Source organism: Zootermopsis nevadensis, unplaced genomic scaffold, assembly GCF_977971745.1.
Source record: "Zootermopsis nevadensis isolate Lab colony 2312 unplaced genomic scaffold, Znev_1.0 Znev_ptg000030l, whole genome shotgun sequence".
Lineage (NCBI taxonomy): Eukaryota > Metazoa > Arthropoda > Insecta > Blattodea > Termopsidae > Zootermopsis > Zootermopsis nevadensis.
This window is the reverse complement of record NW_028259162.1, coordinates 19233153-19259071: the sequence shown is the minus strand read 5'-3', so window position 1 is coordinate 19259071 and position 25919 is coordinate 19233153. Positions and strand designations below refer to the sequence as shown.

General features: G+C 37.2%; 1 protein-coding gene across 3 annotated transcripts in view; it reads right to left on the bottom strand.

Moving 5' to 3' along the window:
- ACC (acetyl-CoA carboxylase) overlaps positions 1-25919 on the bottom strand; it is an 83032-nt gene that overhangs the window by 4650 nt on the left and 52463 nt on the right. For all 3 annotated transcript variants that reach the window (XM_087358623.1, XM_022069588.2, XM_087358624.1), the window contains 18 exons: positions 25432-25723; positions 24601-24758; positions 22761-22941; positions 20994-21230; positions 19733-19936; positions 18305-18506; positions 16294-16394; positions 15605-15874; positions 13296-13416; positions 9818-10026; positions 8914-9057; positions 6892-7012; positions 5843-6036; positions 5412-5547; positions 4303-4480; positions 2378-2645; positions 977-1147; positions 16-162 (listed from right to left, as the gene is read on the bottom strand). In XM_087358623.1, the coding sequence (XP_087214749.1) occupies positions 16-162; positions 977-1147; positions 2378-2645; positions 4303-4480; positions 5412-5547; positions 5843-6036; positions 6892-7012; positions 8914-9057; positions 9818-10026; positions 13296-13416; positions 15605-15874; positions 16294-16394; positions 18305-18506; positions 19733-19936; positions 20994-21230; positions 22761-22941; positions 24601-24758; positions 25432-25723 (3334 nt within the window). The remainder of the gene's footprint in view (positions 1-15; positions 163-976; positions 1148-2377; positions 2646-4302; positions 4481-5411; positions 5548-5842; positions 6037-6891; positions 7013-8913; positions 9058-9817; positions 10027-13295; positions 13417-15604; positions 15875-16293; positions 16395-18304; positions 18507-19732; positions 19937-20993; positions 21231-22760; positions 22942-24600; positions 24759-25431; positions 25724-25919) is intronic.

The following is a 25919-nucleotide window of genomic DNA, read 5'->3' as shown; positions in this document are numbered from 1 at the left end:
GCAACTGCAACATACCTCGAGACTAGATTTGATCTGCTGGATTATGGCATCTTTTTTGACACAATGGAGGTTATTGGCCACCACAGAGCGATCTCGTCGTTCTTCTGAAAGCTGAGTGAGCAGCCATGACACAACTGCCTCATTGTTCTCCCACAAGTATGCCTGTTCATAAATTAAAATAACTCTGATAAGACAACTGGAGGGTGTCATGGAGAGGGATGCAGGTCTATTTAGAAAAAATTGAAGAAAACAAGGGTGGGAAGGCATAATCAAAATTGGAGTAAACAAACTTTCCCAATGCATAAATCGTGTTTTTACATACAACAACTTATTAGTTCTGATATTTAATGCCAATGCAAATCTTGTGAAAGTACAACATTTCTTCATCTCAAATTTTGTTTGGCTTACAAAAAACAATGAAATTTTATGGTAAATTTTGACCTGAAATACACCATTGAATTGGGTCCCAAGAGCAATAGGCAAATATGCTCTAGTAGTACTCTTATAGGCCTACAATTTGAAGAAAAAATACAGTGAATCTAATCAAAGGTTTCAGCATTAGCTTTGTGAGAAAAAGCATGTGTGACATTTTTCTTTTGTGTACACTTCATGAAAATTTATATATGTGAAATGTTTATATCAGCAAAGCTCTGTGCTAGTACGTGACTTCATGAAAAGTCACAGAAAGGCTGACAAGTGGAATTAAATTCTGTGACAGTGATGCAACATCCATTTGTTGACTTGACAAGGAATGATCCTATGAATATACAAAGTTCTCACATACTTTGTTAAAAGGTGTGCATGCGAGCGTGCATGTGTTTGTGCAGGCCTTGTATAATTCAACTAAATCTGTGGTCTCACTGAGATAATAAATAATTCTGTTAGTTGGATGGGGAAATCTACAAGAATGATACAAAGTCAGTGGAAATGAACTACAGATATAATGATGCATTTATGAGTATGAGAAAAGTTTTACCACTGTGGTGCCCTTGTCTTCTACAAACCACCTCCTCAGCATGGCTTCAGCTTGACCTACGCTCAGGTTAGGCTGGATATTCAGCATCTGGCTCTTTATTTGGTTCTCCAGAAGTAACCTCCTTAACCTCCAGAACAGGATACGGCGTGATTTGCGCCAAGGAACCACATCCTGCACAAACACGACTTCACCGTCACATCTTGTTGAAAAAATCGGAACTTCATCTCATCAGATGAAATCGGTGTTCACTGTTCGCTGAAAAGTACTACCTCTGGTGGATTTATTTCGTACGTGGTCTTTATTTATATACTTATACCTTTATTTGGCATTTTTTGCAAGCAGTAGTGATTACAGATACGACACACATTATTCTGTGATTGTGGAAAATGAAAGCAACTGCGACAGCTCTGTTAAAGTGGAAGATATTTCTGTTGATCAGTCTAGAAGTAATACTTTCTATCATAATAAAAATTACAGAATCAGGTTCAGACGGTTCTGTTGACAGTGGGTGGAATTTAAAAATTTTGGTCTATCATACAGCACAAATAATCTAAGCAGACACTGTGATAACTCAGGATAATAATGAAGCTGTTTACATGCAGAAAATCATGAGTGTTATAAATTGTTTTGAAAAAATGACTTACAATCAAGAATTTTGCAATTTGAATTCTTTAGCAAATATAATTAGGATGATCAAATCAAGGAGGATGAAATGAGTGGGGCATGTAACACCCATGCAAGAAATGAGTAATGGTAAGAAGGAAGTAATCTGTACTGGAATGGACATATGCATCCTTCACAAATTCTGCATTTTTAATAAAACATTATGTCGTTTATCTTATTTAGACAACTTCAGTTACAAACTACAAAAATCATGTTAACTTAATTAAGCAATTTAAATCAAGTCCTGGTTAAATCAATTTTTCTTTCTTTCATGGAGCCACCATGCTGTTATTTTACATTACAATATCAAAGATTTGTATTTTCCCCAATTCTACAACCATACATCACTGTATGGCCCTACTGCAAATGGTGTTAGTGTCGATTCCACATCACAGATTTGTTCGTCTGCCAGGTTTTACTGGTTGTAGGAAATTGAAAAGTAAAATTTTAGGGTACTCCCCAAATGGCATAACATCCATACCAAATGTCATTCAGATCCATCCAGCAGCTGTTGTATTGAATCATTCAGGTGAACAGACATGACCAGACTGATATGCATTCATTTCATGCACATATTACAAAGAACTCATAAAAAGGAATTTCAAGGAAAGGAACTCGATGAGTGGCAATAATAGAGGATAAGAATGTAAAACCTATGAGAATGAGGAAAAAAGATAAGAGTGGAAATGTTACATACGCACTATGAAGAAAGAGAAATGTCAAATTTGGTCTGTGTACCATAATGGCTCCTTTCTCCTGCATCCTCTCGGGAGTGTCGTGAAGATCTGCAAAGTGCACAGCCACCTGATGGTACATTGGCATGAGGAACTTCTCTCGGTCACTGATCTGCCGTTCTAGCAGTATACGCTGCTCTGGTGACAAATTCACTGACAGCAACTCTGCCTTTTTTGAGATAATCACAGGGTCAATTCGGTGCATTGTCTTCACCAAGTCCTTAGCTCGGAACTTTATTTCAACAATACCTTCAGGCTCCAATACTCCTCCCCTAACAACAGATATTGTTACTGTTAACATGAAACATGTAAAAAAAATGTTCAAGCTTCTCATTGTCAATCTCATAACATTACAAACAGAAAGTGAGGTCAAAGAAGATGTCTGAAAAATTCTGATACTAATTTTCTGAATATGTTATGGATATCAATAAAAAATAATGTTATACAAAACTTTCATTCATTCTTTGCACACAATTATTAGATTTTAAAGTCACTTTTGAAGCTTAAATCTAATGAAAATCTCTTTAGGATGTCATATATATTTACATTCTAAAATGGGTGTCAAAAAGTACTTCAATGTAACATAATTCATCTGACTGAGTTATTTACTTTAGTGTTGTGGGAATATAAAGATTATCAAGGTAAGAGATGTACTGTACAAAGTGAGTGAGAAGTCAGCTGAAAAATGCTCTTTCTGGACTGTAAGAGTCAGGATGTGTAGGAAGGATAAAGGTCCTATGTAACATGAAGAATCTGGATTAGGGTAATATTTGTATGCATCCTGTTGTGGTGTTTCCACAATAAAATCAAAATTCTGTCCCTCACAACCTTAACAATGTACAATGTGTTGTACTTTAGGAACTGCTTTATTTACAAAAAAGGCCTGAGATAAGAAAACTTGTATTAATATAGAAGAAAAACTAAAAATAGTAATTACAATCCACACAAGTATGTCACATCTCTCTCATTCCATGAAATATGTAATATTTAATATAAGATTAAGATATATATAATGTAAGTCCACTTTTCACACACTACGCTCATTGTCTGTTCATTTGAATAACATATGACTCTTGCTTTGTATTCAGGAGGTCTCAGGTTCAAATTTTGGCCCAGAGACCAGCTATCCTAACTGGGCTTTTTCATGGTTTTCCTGTCTCTCAAGGCAAATGCCAGGATAGTACACTAAATTAGGCCATGACTACTTCCTTTCACATCCTTTCCAATTCATTCTTCACTATCGTCCATCCATTGCCAGGTTCAATTCCCTGCTTTTATGTCATTGCACTAAGGATCTCCTCCCCAATGTCCAGAAGAAGAAGAAGAAGGTTTTAATTTAGCTACGTTGGTTAAAAGTTAGAATGTCAAAACGATTACCAAAAGTACTTTCAAACTGAAGATGGCTGTCTTCTGGGTTGTTGCACCATGTAGTCTGGTATCAAGGCAATGATCATCCTGATGATGGAGCTAGGAGGGACCTTTGAAAGGTCAGTAAACTTCTACCAGACTACACAGTGCAACAACCCAGAAGACAGCAGGTCATCTTCAGACTCACCACCGTGAGAACCTCAAATCCTACTTATCTTTAAATTGTTTTTAACACAGCCTTTAATATTTGTGTTACCTAATATTTTAACATTTAATGTATTTTATGTAATTTAACACAGCAATAAAGATAATATATTATATTCAGTAATTATAAGAATAATTTTGCTCTAGACACATTTGTATGGCCTGAGGATGGTCCAAAATGGACCGAAACATGTCACCCAAAAATAAACATAATGAAAGAAAACGGTTGTGAGTGATAGAATGTTGGTCTTAACTCTAGACTAGGGTAGTGGCCCACAGGTTACTAATAACTGTACATTAACTGCAGGGGGTACTTAACACTGAATCAGATTGGAGAATAATTATGTATAGTAATACCTGCTCTCAGGATCTGCATACATCTCCATATGCCGTGGGTTGATGGTTGTGTCCACTACAGCCCAAGCGCCTCCACGTAACTCCCCATTTGGTGGAATGTATATCAAGATTGGCTGGTTGTACTCTCGCAACCCATCAACAATGTATGCTCCAAACTTCATTATTTGTTCGTACATATCTACAAGAATAATTGTTTACTGTTATTATGTACAAATTCAAGTATGTCATAACATTATAAAACAAAAAGGTACCATACATAAAGAGTTACACTGGGTAATTATGTTCCAGTATTTAAGACTAAAAATCTAATCATTATATCATCACATCTTTTGAGCCACTTTGGCTTCTGAATTAATAGGCGATTCACCCATTCCTTTTGGAGTCTTCCAAATACTGTTTTCCTTTCACTGTATACTGCAATACTTGTTTTATATATCCCTTTTTTTCAATGTGGGTAATTTAATTATGTCTTATTTCTCTATTCGTGTATTCAATTGAAATATATAAGTCTGCTTCTTATAACTTTTCTCATTTCCTAGCTAGTAATGTTACCCAAGTAATGTTTTTGGTTCTGCTACAGCTAGTGAACATATCTTCCATGCTCAGTAAGAAGGCTTACATCAATACAAATTACATTTGATTTAAACCCAAAATTGAGTCATGATAGTGTATATTAGTGAATCAGTAAGTAACTACAGCACTTCATTTACTTAACAAATAACCCACTTATTAATCAAATGCCCCTCCTTATATCTTTAAACAAGTACCAGAATGTTCTCTACAAGAATATTTTGGTGTAAGTTCTTATTCAGAACGCTCAATAAAATATAAGCCTAATATAATTTTGAAATGCTTTGGCCAGTCCGACCAGCCAATTTACTTGAAAGTCTATAACTTTCATATTTTCCACAAAATATTTCACAAACAGTAGGTGGGTATGTTTTCATCAAAAACTATGTAACATTGTACAATAAATATGTCTGACAGTATGTGCCTTATATGAAAAAGTAGCTACAACTGAAGAAAGACGCTATAGAATTAAAAGAAGGATAAACATTAACAACTAATTAAGAAAGTTTTCAACTGTTACACCAGTGTCACAGACTTACCCTTCATTCCTCCTGAAAACCCTCTCCAGTTAGCAAAGATTATTAGAGGGAGATCCTCATGACCGAAGTCTAGAATGGCTTGAGCAGTTTTGTACGCTGAGTCTGGAAACCACACCTGACCTGCTTGGGATACAGTCTGCAGGTGCAAATAACATTAACACACAATCTTATAACAGAGGAATTGTATGTGCTGTACCAACTAATGACTGCAATTAAATTTGTTCAAGACACTTCACCAAGTTCCATTTGATCTTGAAAGTTGGCAGCTTTTATCAGAAGTTACACAAAAATGATAAAAAGCAGTACAAGATACTTAGTTCTCCATCTAAAGTAGCTGACTTCTGCGGAAGAACTCTAAAAGACAAATCTCTTGATCTAAGGGCAATGCTTGTACAATCAGGTATAATAAAGCAACAGTGCAAAAAGCTTACTTTTGCTTCTGAATCAAGATTAGCAGGGTCAGCTGGCAGATTAAGCTCTACTGTGCGAGTCTCAACAGCTATCACTCCAACAGGGATTCCACCCAAACGAGCACGTCCACACACCACAGTTTGCGCCCAAGGTGACATAATTTCCTCCCATGACCCACGGTCAAAAAACCCACTTTCCCATTCGTCAGAATTACCTGCAACATTACAAAGAAAAATAAAGACTCTCGACAAGAAGCACACAGGGGCTACGCACAAGTAAGAGGATTCATTTACAATGTATTTGATGGCATTTTATTACGCAAGTGGACAGAAGAACGGATATTTTTCACATTAGTCAGTATCATTTTGCATCCTTTATTGATTCTGATTTTCATCTACTGCAAACAGAAATCTGTTGTTCACAGATATAACCAAACAACACATTCATACAGCCTGGGAACCTACATCTCTGGAGACTCTTACCTACGCAGAATGGCATACACCATTATGAACATTCATCAACTTTTTTAATTATGTTATTTTTACAAAATACATATCATGTAGATGAGAAATAACTTTCTATTATAGCCATTACATATCAACAGAAACTCATAACAAACATGGCTATCTTCTGGGTTACAGCGCCATGTACTCTGGTAGAAGTTTACCAACATTCCAGAGGTCATTTCTATTTCCATGAATGGAGGCAGCACCTATGAAACCTTGGGAAACTTCTATTAGACTAAATGGTACTACAACCCAGAGGACAGCCATCTTTGTACTCACTGTTGTGAGAAACATATAAATAAACATGTACCAAGAACAGACATCCAGGAACTGAGATAAGGGGTACAGAGAAGTATGACTTAGATAACAAGGAAGGAAAAATTATGGCAAGGACCACAGTAAGATCATTAGAGGAAATATTTCAGAAATAACAAAGGTGTATGGACAGGTTACACAACTAGACAAAGACAGAATGTCAAGGGTAACTTCCTACACAAAAATGAAGAAGACAACCAACTGGGACTGGCAGCTGCAATACATTTTATAACTAATGCTGCACATACTTGGACTCTGTCGCCCTTCTAGCATCCATCTTGGATCATACGGGGCTTTGGTCGGCATATAGCCTACTTCTCGGTCCACAGGATCAACTGGGTTTATAAAAGGCACTGGAGACAGCTTATCCTAGGAGGAAGACAAGTACAAAATATAAATGATTCACCTAATATGTAGGTACTTCTATATACAATTCACTATTATGGAAATATATAGTGAAATTTAAGCATTTATTCTGATACCATGCTAACTGTATATGGATTTCATACCTAATATACAGGATAACACAAGTGATTTGATTTGTTCCAAATATTTTATAACAAAAATGGAATGGCATACAGAAATGAAGCTTACACTACTGGAAGAACTTCAGCATATTTTTTGTTGCACACAGGAAAAGTGACAATTCCAGTGATGGCCACTAGGAGTACAACTGTTGTAGCGCAATTCCATGCAAAAAATTACGCGTAAATGTTAAACAACAAACATCATGATGTTTAATTTTGAAGATAAACATCACTGTCAAATGGGGCAACACATCTATCCAGCAAGATGCTATTAACGCTACTCATACACAGTCACGCACAAAGCTCATCTAGACACATAATAATAAGGTGCAGCTGTGATCGACAGTAACACACATGCCAAGCTGAACTACACTACAGGAATATGCTGTGTTATCCTGGACATCACCCAGATGTTAATGTGTTTAGGCGATTACAGTAGCATGTTCAGGAGACAGGAAGTCTTACATGGCCTCCCACCACTGGCAAAATCACCATCACCTCCCAGAAGATCCTCCTCTATGGATGCAGTTCCATAAATGGCTGTCACAAACATGCTGCTGATGTCCTCCAAAAAATATTTTTTTAGTCCGATAAAACGTGTTTTACGTGCAAGGGAGTCTTCGACATCCACAACAGCATAAATATGTGGGCTGGTATCATGGCAGACATCCTTGTATGTGCTTTTCTGCGATATTGGCCGGATGCTCAATGATTAGTGGTTTTCTTCAAACTGTCCTGCCAAGGATGCTTGAAGATTTGCCCCTGACTATATGACATGGGTTATGGTTCTGGCATGTCTGCGCCATACAATAATACTAAGGGGAGTGGTTAGATGTGTTGTACCCAGGGAGGTGGATTGGAATTGGATGATAATCTTCAGTAATCTAACCTCACTTAATTGGATTTGTTCTTTTGTGGACACTTGATGGAACACACGTTGCAGCATATACAAGAATACAGCATGGAATACACTGGGATATGCCTTGAAATACAAGGCATTCATTTTTTTTACTTCTGTCCATGTGTTTTCATTACCTTCTCCTTTATTATCTTGCCCCATTTGATGGTGACATCCCTCAAAAAATAAACATCAGACAATATTTGATGTTTAACATTTTCTGAGTATCTTTGTTCAAGAAACTACGAGGGCTAGTGTGTGCATTTTCAATTACCTGTATAAAAATTCTAAGTAACTAATAGAAATTAAGATACAAAATAAGTATGTCTTCACAGTCTGACGCTGAAGCCAAAGCTTGTGTCTTTCATAACATGGAGTTCTGCTTTTTACTAATTTTAACAAGATGTACTGGAAAGAAATAAAATGCATACTTCCTTGATGTGCTTCAATTCTTTTAGTGACACTATCATAAAACAGTGTTCTGAAACCTTTTTCACATTCCAGACCAAGGAAGTTGTTACAAGTTAAACATGTAGCTTGGATGAAGAAAACAAGAAATACATGTAGAATTTTTGACAAATACTTGGAGAGTGGTCACTTCGAAATATTTTGGATAATAATAAAATGGATATTACAGAAACAAGTTGTAAGTGTGTGAACTGGCTTAAGACTAAATGACTGGCTTTGGTAATAGTGATATTGAGCCCTCAGGTTCTTTCACAGAGCATTAGTTAGCTACACAAATGCAGGTTCATGGGAAACTAGGACACAAATATTATGACGGCTAAGCATACATTGTGCACATACGTAAAATGATGAATACTTCATGTGCACTGTTTCCTTACCTTAGGAATATAAGACAGCCACTTGAGGATGGTATAGATGCCATCTAGATCTCGAGGTTCTGTTTTATGGGAAATACCATTATTGTACATGATCTGTATGCCACCTAGTTGATTGTTGGAAGCATATACCTCTCGTCCAAGTAGCTGCAATTGATATGATGCTCACAATGACAAAATAACAGTATCTTAATTAAAAAACTCACAAGACATGAACATGACACCGTTGGGTTATCCAATCCATATAAAATTTTTAAATTGATGCAAGCATTGTCATTATAAAGTAAATACATGGTTTTTACACGTACTAAACACTTTAAGAATGTATTTTAAAGAAACTATAGTCCTACAAAAGTTATATTAGTATAAATAAAAACAATAACTCAACATATTTTAACTTCACAGATTCTCAGTATACATTGCATTGGTGATCCTGACATCAAGGTAACATAGAAATTTGTTCCTAACTTTTTACGATGTTTCTTATTCAGTTCATACAATGACTTCACAAATTTAATATTTCATGTTACCAAGTTCAGTTGTTATGAACAAAACAGAAATAATAACTGTAAGACAACACCACAGGCAAGTCCGTAAGTTACATCAGTGGAGTTAGGGGGCCACTGTATAGGGCTTCCACACCTAACATATCTTGCAAAAACTGTTAATATCTGATGAGAAGTGCCCCTCATACAGTACATTCTTAAACTAAATCACCTACCAACTTTGAAAATAAATTCTTTTGAGTTACTATTTCAGTTAATACTACAAAAACGTACGTATGACAATAAGCATGTTCAAAGAAAATGTTAGAAATGTATATTTCATTTGTAACAGCTCTGAACTAATGAAGATGTACAAAACCATTACATTATGTGTTATGGATCATTCAGTAGCTGAATGTTACCTTATTGAGAGCACTGTACCCTGTCAGGATAATATGTGAATTTTCTATCTGAATCACTCTCTGTCCAAGTCGGACTAGATAGGAACCGATACCAATAGCTCTACAGGTGACCATAGATATGGTCACCACCTCCTTGTATGCTTTTGAAGTTTCACCAGCAATCATACCAGCATACTGCAGGTTCTCCACACCTAGCCCATCATCCTTACCTGCAAGACATTTCACAAATCCAGAATGAATTTAACACATTGGCTTGATATAATACTGAAGGAACGAGGCAACTCCTTCACACCCTGCAGCCACAATTGAGTGCGTCATGGCAGGTTTTAATTCTAGTCACAACATATCTGAATTCCACACTACATGGACATGTACAGGCTGGAGCAGCAGTCATTCATCATTTTGATTTACACAGTAGTACTCTGGTGGCCTTGTGGAAGGGACAAAACTAAGTGAGCTACAGGATTCTGCTGGGGATGCCATTTCAATAAACATAGATCAGTGGTTGGCTGTGTAGCGTGCATTCACCATGGAGATATTCTTAAGACAATACTGACTCTGTGATAGTAACACAATAAATATGCAGATGACATTTTAACATTGGGAGACATAGAAAGGCTCTTGATTGCAACACCATCAACTAAACAGAGAACTGGATAGAGAAGTTTCAAACCACAGCGTCTGCTAGCAATGATTTCATGTACATTTCATACATCAAATGCACAAGCTGAGAAGACAAATAAGAAAGGTAAAATGGTAATATTAGTGAGATGATGAGTCATAAACTGATATAGATTAGGAGTTTTATTACTTGTGGACCTTTTTAAGAAATCATGATGCTTGCATAGAACACTGAAGCATTACACAACATACTGGGATAAGGATCAACTAGCAGCTCTGCTGAATGGATATACAGTGAAACCTCGATGCATCGTTTTCGGCGGGGGTGGGAAATAAAAACGATAGATGCGGGAAAACGATAGATGCGGGAAAGCATTAAAAATTTAAAAAAAAAAACAATGTTTCTCTTTCAAAGTTACTTCTTTTTACCAAAAAAGTCTTTAATGGACAACTGGTTTGTCGAAACTTTACGTTTTAGACCAAACAGAGTACTTTCCACGTTCAAAATGTTTTCCTCGTCACGTTCGCTAATATTATGGGCATAAAAGAACGACTTCACTTTTGCCAATGCAGCGTGTGCTTCGGCAAAACTCGGCACAGCTTCGGGCTCGCATTCGTCGTCTTCCTCACCGCTCCCACCCCCTTCGCGATCGTCACACAACTCATCAATCGTGTCGACTCCGCATGTAGCAAGCTCGCTGTCTACTGCCGCGTAGTCACCAAATTTAACCACGTCTTTCACGGCGCCAAATCTATTCCAGTCTTCGTGAAAGCCATCATGCTCATCCACACTGACGTTAGAGTCTGCTTCTGTGCGAAGTTCACACCCGTAGCCACCTTTGTGAAAACAATTCAGAACAGTTGGTTGGGAGACATGCCGCCAAGCTGCCACTGTGAAATGAATTGCTTGTAGCACGTCAATTTTCATGTTGACATCCTTCCCAGCATCCATTGCACATACAGCTGTTTGCACAAGGCGCTTTCTATACAACTGCTTGAAAGATTTTATGATGCCCAAATCAAGCGGTTGCAAGACGCTCGTGCAATTTGCTGGATACTGCACGACTTTCACATTTCGTAGAAATGTCGTGTCCTTCGGATGAGCGGCACAATTATCAACAAACAGCAAAATCTTTCTGCCTTGTGCGCCCATGGAGGCATCCAGAGAACTTAAAAACGCCGTAAAGATGTCTGTTGTCATCCAAGCCTTTTTGTTGGCGTGATATTTCACCGGAAGTTTTTTCATGTTTTTAAAACAACGCGGTTTTCGTGATTTTCCAACTACAATCGGAACCCGTTTGTCACTACCGTCACTGTTAACACACAGAAGAACAGTAATTCGGTGTTTTGCACGTATTCCCCCGTGGCAAGATTCACCTTTCAATGCCAGAGTCCTATCCGGGAGGGCGTTGTAGAAAAGTCCGGTCTCATCCGCATTATAAATGTCCCGCGGCTCATATCCCTCCAGCAGTGTTGGCAGTCTCTCGAGCCACAGCTCCGTTACTTCCACATCCACAGCAGCACTTTCGCCGGCTAACTTCTTGTAGACCATACCATGTCGTTCTTTAAACCTACTAATCCAGCCATTCGACGCTGCAAAATTTTCAATATTCAGTCTTGCGGCTATCGTCTTGGCTTTTTCCCGCAAGATGTTGCCATCAACAGGAATTCCTGAGGCCCGCGATTGCTGGTACCAAGTGAAGAGGACACTTTCTAGCTCACTGAAAGTTGATTTTCTTCCGGATTTCCTTTTTTTGCATGAATTACCGCACTTGTCAGTTTGTTTTCGGATTTCTTTCTTCTTTGCAACTATTGAATTTAAAGTAGATGGTGCTAATCCAAGGCGTTTAGCAATGTCGATTCTTTTTTCAAATGGATTCTTCTCCACTTCTTCTATGATTTTTAATCTTTCTTGAAGAGTTCTGACTTGCTTTAGTGGGCGAGACATGGTACAGGAATAATAACAAAATAATTAACAGGAGTAAGAGGAATAACAAAATATTTACGGGAACAACAACAAAAGTATAGACTGGAACAATAACAGGAAGAATGGAAGTACTGTTACTGCCGAACACGACGAAACGTAGCCGTAGAAGACCCTGAACCGCTGGAAACGAGATAAACCAGAAGAATGAAAAGTGCCGCCAGCCTTTCCTTTGTACTTATAATAAAAGCATTTGTGAAGAAATTCACAGTGCACATGCCATTTGGCATCGCTGGAACGAAATATGAGTGCACCCTAATTAAAATCGTAAAATTTCTGACAATGCGCGCCGCCATTCTCTCCAACTATCACCCCTGCACCGCTGACCCCTCATTCCAAAAGGATCTGTGCTGGTTGGGCGACATAACAGGTTACCGCTACTGTGTATTCCAAAAACATTATGCGTCTTTCGGTATTAATTTATCTCTAAACCCAGCATTTTAAATTCTCAGAAACGATCATTGCGGGAAAATTGTGGGCCGGGACTAAGATTTTTGAACGATCGATGCGATAAAACGATAGTTCGAGGAACGATAGAAGCGGGAAAATGTAACATTATTTTATATGGGATGTATCCGGGACCGAACAAAACGGACGATGCATCCGGGAAAACGATAGTTCCGGGAACGATAGATAGAGGTTTCACTGTATATCACAAAGTCTAGTTAGCATTCATGCTATGCATAAGCAAATTTGATGCACATCTGCAATTCAAATTTCATCAAAGGCTTTATTTATCTAAAAATTACCAATCCATAAAAATTTAATCATATCTGCTCACCTGAATCTGAAAGCCGTAAGTTGCAAAACTGTTCTATTTTCTAAGCCTACACAATTTCAATTTTACAATCAGTCAGAGTAAAAAACACTTACCAATGATGTCTGTGATCTTGTATCGAGGTTCTCCTTCATCATCAATGAGGATAGCATGAACAGAATTCATGGCAGACACTTTGGTGAAATCCTCTGGTGTTAAATATAAGTATTTGAAACCCTAAAAGTAAACATCAAATTACGACTTATCTCACTACCTTCAGTGATATACTTATAAAAATTTCTTAGGGAGGTATTTGTTGTGTATGGCAGTGTGGTCCGACTGGCGGCCCACGGGTCGCATCCGGCCTACGAAAGTATTTGTTAATTTGTTAGTACAAAACCCATTTTTTTTATATTCCGTCACTGGTAAAAGAACATTCTGCTCAGTGTTCTCACTAAAGCCATTGACTTTAAAAGCACAAGATGCATTTCTACTAGTACAAATTGTTATTGTATCAGATACAACCTATTAAAGTAGAGTTCAAATAATTTGTGCAAGTTTTCCTGGTAAAAATTGCGAGAGATACAAGCTGTTGCAGGAGCAAATTTAAAATAATATACAACTCAGCAGTAGCTTGTGCACATTTAAATAAAATTTATATTATACATTTATATGCAATGGTAATTTGTAATTTCTGAATAAGTATTATTAAAAAAAATGACAATGCAAAAATTGTGACCCTTGGGTCTAACAGGAAAACTATTCTGGACCTAGCGAGGAAAAAAGTTGTACCATACTGGTGTATGGAATAAGCACAATGAGACCCTGCTTTGGTACAAAATTTGATATACTGTAACATGATTCTGTTTAGATAAAAAAAAATTGGTAACTAGCTTGGAGTTTTCTATATTATCCTATGAGAATACATAACAGGAGTGCTGAAGAAATGTCTTAACAGTCTAAGTGCAAAATAATAAAAAATTACATTTTAGTTATATTAAGATGGCGAAACATGGCAGGATCTGTGTTATATCAAAATAACTTATTAATTACCTAGGGACATCGATTCTACCATGGATTAATAAAACTGTGATAATAGTAATAGTATGCTGGGAGTTAACAGTATCAATAGAAATGTAATGTAGATCACTGATTACATGTGTGTTCTTCTGAAATGAGAGATTGATTTATTCAATCACACTATTTAAAATGTATCATTGCTCCTTGAATCACTCCTTTTATAACAATTCTCTTCAATGCACGACACCAATGCTTCTGTCTGTTTCTTGACTTTACTCATATTTAAGTATTTCTGCTAGCTTCGGCTCACTCACATGATCATAGATGACTGCTGTTCACCACAGTCAATAGAAACAACCGCTTCATTCACTTTATCGCTTAGGACTACCCCACAACTGAGACTCTACTGCTATTTAATGACCCTGGGCACTGTGAAATGGCCCTCCATTGTTCCAGACTTTGTTGTAGTGTTTCAGAAGCAAAAAGAGCTTGGTAGAAAGACTGAGAACATGTGCTCGCCTCCCCCTCCCACTGCATTAACTCATTCTCTTGCGCTATCACAGCTAGCATTATTTTATTTATTTATTTAGTGTTCTGTCTGACGACAGGTCCATATGAACAGGATCCTTCCATCCTTTTCTCGGACTGGGACCTGTTCATATACGTTCTTGGCAGATGATCCAGAAGTGGTTTGCCATTGCCTTCTTCTGTGTGTGAATGGAGTAATTGTTGGGATGCCACGGAGAAACCGGGGAAGCCCCCGGAGGAAAACTCCGTGTTGCCTAGACGACGGCCTTGCCCAACACAAGTTATAAATTCGGGCACCGCCGGGAATCGAACCCGAGACCCCAGGATTACAAGGCCAGCGTTCTAACCGCTAGACCACCTCATCTTATTATTATTTAGTGTTCTGTCTGACGACAGGTCCATATGAACAGGATCCTTCCATCCTTTTCTCGGACTGGGACCTGTTCATATACGTTCTTGGCAGATGATCCAGAAGTGGTTTGCCATTGCCTTCTTCTGTGTGTGAATGGAGTAATTGTTGGGATGCCACGGAGAAACCGGGTAAGCCCCCGGAGGAAAACTCCGTTTTGCCTAGACCACGGCCTTGCCCAACACAAGTTATAAATTCGGGCACCGCCGGGAATCGAACCCGAGACCCCAGGATTACAAGGCCAGCTAGCATATGCGACAATAATAGCAAGAATGTTTCACTTATTAGCATAAAACAATATGTTTATAAACCATGTGAATTAAAAAAAGTTTTGTGAAACGTTTTTTTTATTAAAAATATCCATGAGCTTGTCCTCTTAAGTGTTACATACTAAGATTGAAGGTAAATTTATATCTTCGAAAAATGGCATTTAAAACTGATTTCACAGTTACAAGTGATGTAAATTACCTTGTCAGGTTCCTCAGCATCTTCCCATGCAACTTTAAACAGACTTTTGATCTCTTCAGCCAGTCCAATTCTTGCCCCACTATTTGCAGCAATGTAGATCCTTGGAATTTTTAGCTTTCTTGCTAGTTCTGATGCTAGACAAAATACAAGATCTTCACGTGGACCAAACGAGCCAATAAGGAAAGTGATGTCATTGGCTATTACTATGATGTCACGACCAGAAGGATACTCTGGGGTGTGGAGTGTAAGATGCCAGGCAATCATACCTACCTGTAGAAACAAATTTTTAGTGGATTTCAGTACTAAGTGATCGCTGAAATATTTTGTGTCTGTGCAGGTGTAAAGACTGCATAATAAACTTTATGGAAATGGAGGATTGAAGTGTCCATAATACAAAGCTGTCAGCCAACTTGGGGTTAGTGTAATGCACAGCTAGCTGGACAACACGTAAACATTTCATGAACATAATTTGTTAATTCACAGACATTCATTAGTATATTCTAATTAATCCTTTTACTGAAATTCTGAACAATTTTCATCACATTATTAAATGTACTGGTTATGAATATTCAGCACAACAATTATTATGTACCCAGAATGCTAACTTACTGTTAAATTTAACGGGAGACATGTTTGATGTATAAACAAACAGCTATATAAATATACCCCAATTAAATCTTACAACATACACTATTTTCTCCTGGCAGTCGCTTCTGCTCAACTAGATGATCATCTCCTTCCAGAACTAGCTCCACACTGTCTAGCACTTTTAAAGGGATTACCAGTTGTTCTGCAATAAACCAGAACACCATCCAAGCAAACATCATTTCAATGCAATGGAACCATACAGCATTTTCATGAGACTCCCTAAAACAGTGTTAATCTGATTCACACTTCCTCTTCCTTGGCTCTACAACCCAGTTGTGGGTCTTCGCCGCCTCCTTTTAGGAGGTTTCCTAGTCTTTGAAGTGTGCATTTGTGAGTAGTGAGTGACCAGCCCATTGCCTCAGCATAATTTCTACTCAATACTGATTTGACTGCTAGAGCCATCTAGTAATGAACCAGGAGAGACTTGGGTGAGAAAAGGCCGCTGAATTTTGCTTATGAAACATATCGTTCATGCGTGTAAGGTTCTTTTACATGGCGTAAATCGATGATGTGGGACTGCCGGCTTTACTTCCCCTCCAAAGGAAGTTGTGCTACAGATTTTTATCACCCTTAAAAATCCATCGAACTCAGCCGGGTTTGAACCCACAAACTTTGGGTCCAGTGGCAAGCACACTAACCACTAGTCCACCGAGGGCAACAACTGATCTGTACTACTACTTAGATTATGATGAAAGTTCATTATAGTCCATTTTATCTTTGCATAATGGTAATGCAGAGCTATTCCTGTAATTAGCATCAGCCATTAAAGTACAATGTGATTATCATCAGGGGTATTTGAACAGTTAATGAAATTTGCACTGTAAATAAAAATTTCCACATTAGTACATGTTCTTCATGGCTTTCTTGGTAATATAATAAATGTTCCATTTTCACATGTAATATTAGTACATATTACATAAGAACCCCTTATTTATGCTCTCCTGGGGATTGATAAAAACTGTAAATCACAGAAAAATTTGAACTGCAAGAAATGCAAAATTCAAAAGCTTAATTCTTACCTTCACCTTATTCCGTAACTGGAATGCCCAAGAAATAATATATCTAAATTATTAAACAATGTATGAAATTTTTTAAAATATATACAAAGTGATAGAAAAGTCATGCAACCCATTCCTGACACATGTTCTGTTTGTCAAAAACTAATTATAGTGAAATTAGAAGATATCTCCTATGTATGTGGGTTTCCTTCTTTTGTGCACAATCTCCTTCAAAAAAACCCAAAGACAGAAATCTGGTGGTGATAGATGTGGGGACTGAGGGGGCCATAAGTTTCAAGAAAGAAAGAAAGAAAGAAAGAAAGAAAAAAACACTCAACAGCTACACTGCTGCATTTGCTGCAAGTGCCATATCCCCAACTTGCTGAAACCAGAAGTCTTGTTTGTCAACTTCTAAAAGAGAAATTAAATTCATAATAAATTCCTGATAATGTGCAGTCTTGCTACGCAACAAAACATGTCCACATGATGTAAATTTTACAACAGTGACATTGGACACCCTTGGCTAGGAGATTTTGAACCACCCTCCTTACAGTCTGGATTCAGCCCCTAGTATTATCACTTGTTTGGGTCAATGAAGGACCACCTAAGAGGGCGGACATTCAAGACAAATGATGAACTCAAGCATGGTGTCCTGAAATAATTATGCAGTCAGCCTACTTCTTTCTACGCTGCCAGCGTCAGTACCTTTCCATGGTGATAGCAAAAATGTATTAGTGTATAGGTTTAATATCTTGAAAAAGATTAATAGTTTCATGATTCTGATATGTATGTATTTTATTAAAAAAGTCCAGGTCAACCTTAAACGACCCTTATAAAATGATGCTTGCAAAATGGCGATTAACACATCAGAGTAGCCAAGAACTGAAAATAAAACTTAAAGCAGTTTAAAAGAAAGTGTAAAACCCAGGACATTAAAATGAAATGTCATGCATTTTGTGTGAAATAAATGAAACCACTGGAATGGTCAGACTGGAAAAACATATGGAAAAACGTACATTCCAGGAACATAAATACGAGGTTCTACTGTACTTACCAGTTGGCCGTTCCTCGATGAATTCTTTCCACAGCTTCTCCGTCATCTGTCGAAACATGTCAGGAACATCATACACATAGGTGGTACCTGCACTCTGAGCTTGAAACCTCTTTTGTTGCAGATAATCCTTGGTCACATATGGTATGGATATGGGTAATCCATGCATAGGACCTTGCTTGTTTCCATAGGCTTCAAACTTGATCTGAAACAGACACTTTATTGAAAGCTTCAAACTTAATCTGAAAGTAACTTTATTGAAAACTAATTAAATCCATTGCATAAGGACTTCCTTGTGAAGTTTATGGTTATTAATCTGGACAAAAATTTCCTTGTTTTTATGAGATCAATGGTTAAACTATATAATCAAAAAGTTGGCCATCAGATGATATGAACTAGTACAATCAACTTCACAACTTCACAAACTAAGATTTACTACAGTCGGCCCTCAATATCCACCGACTTCCTAATCCATAATTTCTGACATTCATCTTCCACTACTTGACACCATTATTTCCATATCCTTTGCTGTTTCCTATATCCATTATTTATGTCATTTTCTCCCACTCAGTAGCATCAATCAGTCTATCACGAACACACACAATGAGAGGTCGTCAAAACAGTTCTCTGCTTATTTTATACCTCATTTACTTTATTTTTGCAATGAACTCAGTGGCCATTTCTGCAAGTCAAATAAGAAAGCTAAGAGGTCAAGAGTAAACTAAACTGAAAATTACTGCTGATTATGAAGATGACAAATGACCAGTCGGTGAACACAGAATTCCAAGTTAACAAATAGGTAATCAATATTGGATATGACCATGGAATACCATTTACAACAGTAAGAATGATTGTAGAAGAAAACAAGACACAAAAAATACTGCAAAATTGCAGTGCCTTGTAGAATTAAATGATTCAGAACTAGAAAAAGTGTTTTTTCTGAAAGTGGAGAATTTTAGTCCAGAAAACAATTTGCTTCATGTTAGAAAATGTTATGCAGGGACTCAGCCAGAAGAGGGACCACTGGCAGGATAATGAGCATGGTAACAAACCTTTTAGTTCCATAAAAAGTAAGGAATTTCTTGAATATCTATGCAAGCTACCAGCTTCTCAAGGACTACACCCCTTGAAATAAGCTATAAATGCAGTGAGACATGTCACTTTTGCAAGTGGACATTTGCATTAAAATTATTACATCATGTTTTAATACAGCTAATACAAGGTAAAACTCCACTTTCACAACATCTGAAATTCTAATAATTTTTAATAGTTCTATGCATGTTGTATGATAATATTAATTTTTACAATAGTATTCTGCTTACAGACACAAAATATCATTTGCGTGAGGTTAAATATGGAACTACGTAAAGAGTACTGACTTATTAGTCAGAGCTGATGATGGAAAGATATGTGCTTTCATATCACACTCACCACGCCTGTCTTAAGATCAGTAAGCTCCTTGTAAACCCAGATATCCAGTGAGTAGCCACTGTCATTTGCTAGACAGAGCCTCACATTGGTCATCTTACTATTAGGTGACGGTCTAATAGTCATTTTCAATTCAGCCTGAAGCACCCGCAACTTCCACAGTCGAGGACCATACCGCAATACCATGCTTGTTACACTCTCTTCTATCTGTAACATTAAACATGCAAGACAATACAATACTGCTTACTCGTCAGCATTATACATCAAAACTTGTCTAAAGCTGCATGTAAATAAAGTCTAAGAAATCTACTGAAATAAATAGTAAAGAACAGGGTAGTACGTTCTTTCTAAAGAATGAAAACTTCTGCTTTGTGTGAATCTTCTGTATAAATGAATATACTGGTATCTGTCTAAGTTGGATTTCAACCTTTATCAAATTTTTGTAAACATCAATTGCATTCAATTCTGGAGCAAGACATTTATATTATAACAGCTCCAAAAACAATAAATTAAAGGTAAAACTGTCTCTGGAGCTTGCATACATACAGGGAAGTTGAGATATAGCTCCATGCATTCTTAACCCTGGCACTAGACATACTTGAGAGGTCAGTATCACGCCCTGGCTGCTTTACCTGTGGAAGCAACCCTGGTACCCATTGCATACAAGGCATGTGTCACAAAATCCTGTAGTTAAATTCTATTCCAAGTCATGCTCTTACTAACCTTTAAGGACTAAGCAATAGGTCAATGCTGTTCCAATTGCAACTAAAATAATGGGGGCATCCAGTTAACATTTCACAGTCTTATACGATTTGTGAGCATCACTACATTCCCCCAAGATTGGAAACCAACCACTGCAAAACCCTGTGATCTGTAATTATGACTTGGCATGACTTTCCTTTGACTTTGATACTCTATACAGTAAGAAGTGTGTATAAAAGCTCTCAATTTCGGTTAGAAACAGCATTTTGTCTGAGCGCTAGTATAATCCATGTTGGTCTGACTCCTGTCTGCCAGTTTTATATCACATTAAAAATCATTAGTAAAACCTAGAAGCAGAAGATGGTGAATATATAGTTTCTCCATTTGAGGTTTAGTTTGTATTGAGGCAGGAAACCTCTGAAATACCTCTATACAACAACAACAACAACAAAAAGATCTCTAAGGAAATGGTTAGATTATATTTTATAACAACCATAATAGGCTAATTACCTTGAATACTGTTAAGGTTAATGATAATTATCATACACAGACAGAAGTTTACCTTAGCAGCATCCATGATCACAGTAGGCACAAAGTTGAGGAATATGTGATTACAATCCGTGCGCTTTGCTTGAGGATGTGAGAAAGCCACTTCCAGTTCATCCATGGCCTCCAAAAGGATTCGTTCAGCCTCATTCTGCAGGTACTCAAATGATGCTTCCTTGGTAATTAAATCTGAATGGCGGATAATGGACCGTACAAAAAACCGATAGTCTGTAACCTCCTGGCCCTTTGCAACCTAGAAATCAACACAAATAAATAAACAATATTCTATCATTGGCCATGGTAGAAATTGCACACTGGCCCCCGCCACAAAATGTTAACTCCAGGGACTACAAGTAAAGCCTCTGAATGTGTAACACTCAGAAAATCCAATGGCAATTTTACACACTTTCAATGTACATGGTGATTTGTAGGAAAATAACCCTACACATAACAACTCACCCACATTAGATATTACTCTGACTGCACTGGGAAATGTAATTTTTCATCTTGGCAATCTATACAAGGTAGGATTAGTTAGATTTTAACTTGTGCATCAACACTTATAAATGTCTTCACTGATACGGTGAACAACTATTTCTTTCACACATAATTTCCTTATCAATAAAATATGCAGAATAAATTATAAGCAGTATATTCCATCCACTGGCACCACAGCCCAAGTTTGGACCTTGGCCTCCTCCCATGTGGGAAGTTTCCTAGTCTGTGAAGTGTGCATCTGAGTAGTGAGTGACCAGCCCACTGCCTCTGCACAATTTATATACAATCCTGATTTGTCTGCCATCTAGTAAAGAATCAGGAGAGACATGGGTGAGAAATGATTGCTGAATTTTGCTTACAAAACATCTCGTTCATGCTCGTAAGGTTCTTTTACCTGTTGCAAATCTATGACAAGGGTCCGCTGGCTTTACTTCCCCTCTGAAGGAAGATGTGCTACGGATTATCATCACCCTTAAAAATCAATCAACCTCGGTTGGGTTTGAACCTGCGAACCTTGGGTCCAGTGGTGATAACACTACCCACTAGTCCACCGAGGGCGACAAGCAGTATATTATGATTATATAAAATTATAATTAAAATATATAATATAATTCAGGTCTATACACAAACTTTATTTACAGATGTTAAAATTTAAAATTTGCGCTATTCATCGTTACTACGAAGTTACAATACTGCGCCTTCATTTACTACATGTTTCGATGCGTAGCATCTTCAGGTTTTTCCTTTAAAACTACTTTATATTACAATGCAAGTTTTTCATTTATTCATCTGTTTTGTAAATTATTATAGTATGTGTTCTGTTGATCTTCTTATTTTATGTATCTTATGTTTGTTTTCCATTATTCATGAATCGTGATGTACGGTGTATCTTCGTCTGATCAGGTTGACTGTTCGTTTAAATTTTAACATCTGTAAATAAAGTTTGTGTATAGACCTGAATTATATTATATATTTTAATTATAAAACACAAACATGACGCATTTAAACTTTAAAAATAAAATTAAAAGTAAGGCTCCCTTATGACTTTCTTTTAATTAGTGAATGTTATTGTGGAAAAGAAACAATGTTACTACCTAAATATGTATGAAACAAATTTCTATTTACTTGGTGACTTCCTCTGAAATGAGACCAATAGTGATTGATATTCTTATGTTGTGTTTAAAATAAGTCAATTCCGTAGTAGGATTTTATAAAGATAAAGAACTGTGGGTAATTTTTCAGGGGAACACTACACATTAACATGGTCCTGCATTTAAAACATTACCTTGGCTTTACCCAGGTAAAGGTGCATCTTCTGGTTAGAAGTAGGCAGGGCTTCAAGATCATATGTACGCATTCTATTTAGTTCCAACTGGAATGCCATGGCTGGTTCAAGATGCCGGTAGATTCGATCTTCTGTGAAGTTGTCTCGACTGCGGTATGTGAAGAATTTTGGGAACTGGCGCCTGGATGAAAATCATGTGCTTGTAATGACTAATTCCTGGTTTATTTAACATTGCTTTTCCAAGCGTCTGTTTTATGTTATGGCTATGTTTTGTTATGAATGGCAAAGTGATTGGTGAGTTATGAATTTGAAAGAACATGGAATAAAGTGATCACAATCCATTTTAAGTTAGTAGCCCATGATATGTGGGGGGGGGGGGGGGACCTCAGGACACCCAGCTTTTGGGCATAGATTTAAAATTGGGAACTCTTAAATGTGAACAGCCACTCAACTGTGACATCCAATGTGTGCTTGTTATTAAACAGATTAAACTACGATAATTTTTATGTTTCTACATGACATTTATCAGGATGGTTCAATAGAAACTTGTACAGAGCATGCCAGTTGCAAGTACTGTATCATGCAATTTCATGATTCAATTAGTTGTATTATAAGCATAAGCACAACTGTTCCACAGAGTGTTGTGTGACAATCTAGAATGGCACATCACTTGCTAACATCTCCCCAAGAAAGATCAGCATTTGGTGGTTCAGTCTTTGAGTGGACATGGTTGTCAACCAGTGCAGACTCATTGGTGGATGCGCACCATGAATGGCAATGCCTGTATGTCAGAAAGAATGGTGAAAGGCCGGTTCGGACAGCTGTATGATCAATGCATGCCCTCATACAGTGAACACCGCCAAGACCAAGATGCACTACATGCGTTGGGAAGTACTGGAGCATCTGGCTTTTCTAGAAGGCACTCAAGGGATGTCAGTTTCAGGTGGATGTTCAAGTGAAACAAGCTGTTCCAAACTTTTTCCAGTGGCAGCCTTCAGCATTCTTGAAGAAAGGCATGCAGCACTTGGTGACTAAGTGGGACACGAGTCTGAACGTGGGCAGTGACTGAGTCAGTTCAATAGATACTATGTAATTGATTCCAGGTAGGTTTCTATTTGATCTGCCACCTACAATCCTGGCTGCAATAAAATTATTTTTTCCCCTTCAGCTGATGAATAATTACAAAGAACTATAAAATAACCACATAACAATTTAGTCTTATTTAGATTATTCTTTTGCTTCAGTATCAGAAATGTATGCATTGCTAACATAATGCTAGAGTAAACCTTAATACATAAAAGATTCCAAAATAAATACTTACTTGACCATCATTATAAAGTTGCAATGAAACACAAATCATAAGGAGGGAAGACCAATACAATCAAATGGAGTTTGTGAAATAAAAATTCAATACTTTACAAAATTTTAAATAAGTAATTAATTGAACAAATTTCAGCAGTAAGAGACTTTATACAACATTACAGAATAAATTGGAGACAACAGAGAAAATCAGTTTACAAGATGCCACCAAAAACTATAAAACATCAATCCAGAACAAGATGGATATCAGAAATATGGAAAGATTTAATAATAGGCCTACCTGTAACGGAAAAAGTAGCCAACAGTAAAAACGATGATGTCAAATTTGTGGGGTTCTGTCTGAACTACTATAAAATTAGTACCCTTTCATTATCTTCCATCATTTTACTTTTAATTTAGGACTGTGTAACTTCCACTTGCTGTCCCACGATATTACAATACATTTAAGTGGCGATATTGGTCTTGGTGTATGCAATATCTTGGGATATTAGTTCCATTATACCTCAATTTAATTTCTCACCTCACAAGTACAGCAAAAGTGATCCGCCTGATGCCTCTCTTCGCAAGTTCTTCCCGAGTATTACTGCAGAAGCCCCCAAACATTCGGCTCAAAGTGGAGTCATCTGTATCTCCTTTGTCCATTATACCCACACTCAAGATATGGATGGGTTCAGTTTGCTGTCAACAAAAACCACACTTACAGTGCTAAGTGTACCACTAAAAAACACACTTGCAGTAAAATCATAATTTAACAGAAACAGATTTACAATTTTCCTAAAAGAAAAACCTTTTGTTACATTAAATTAGATAAAAGTACAAAATATCAATCATAGGAAGATGATCAGACCAATCACTGAGAATACTTATTTTTTTCATAATGCCCAGAATGGGCAAACTAGAAATAATATGAAAATGGATGAATCTTCCTGCAATATACATGTAAAATAGTGGAAATCATCTAGGTTTCATATATATATGAACAAGATGCTGCTAAGATATGTGATGTCACTCATCCTAAACCCTTCTGTATGCAATCTTTGCATTCAGTACTTAGAGATGGCATAATGGGGAGTTGCACAGTGAAGTCCTTGTTCCAAAAATAAATAATTCTGTTTCCAATGTAACATCTATCCCATTCATTAGGTATGTAAAAAACAAATCTGCATCTGCAATAAATGAAAAGGAAGAGTCTAGCACAAAGAGGAGATCTGGAAATGCTGTACACTCCAAACTGGTATAAACCTTTTCACTGTTTTAATTAACTCTTAGGATTTACTTATTTAGCTTCCAAACTATTCAAATTTATATTGTTTCAGAGTTTTAAGTGAACTTTAATAACTAAATTTAGTACCTTCTGTATTTCATCTGGATTTGCTCTACCATCCCCAACAGACATGCTGATGTTGATACTTGTGCTGAGTCGAGATTCACTGCCACTCTCCACTGCTTCCAGCACTTTGGGAGAGACAACAGCTGGTGATGCCAGGTCTTCCAACAGATCCAGCATCTCATCTGCATACTGCTCAAATTGTGAGAATGATTCAAATGCAGCCATGCATCCAGTGCGCTGGCAGTTGGTAAGTGAGAGAGGAGCTTCAGGTGGTTCACCAGAAGTATCTGTCCTTCTTTTGTTATGCGGTATCCTGTGATACAGTAGCTAAAGTTAACAAACTGAGACTTGGCTATTTGGAGCACAGCATCCTTTAGTGAAATATATTCATTTAAAAAAATCTTTATGCATTACCTAATAAACCCAACTACCTTCCATAGTGCAAGACATACATTTGTGGCTGTTCAGAGCCCCATATGCAGAAATTGGATATATCCATAGCTTAAAAA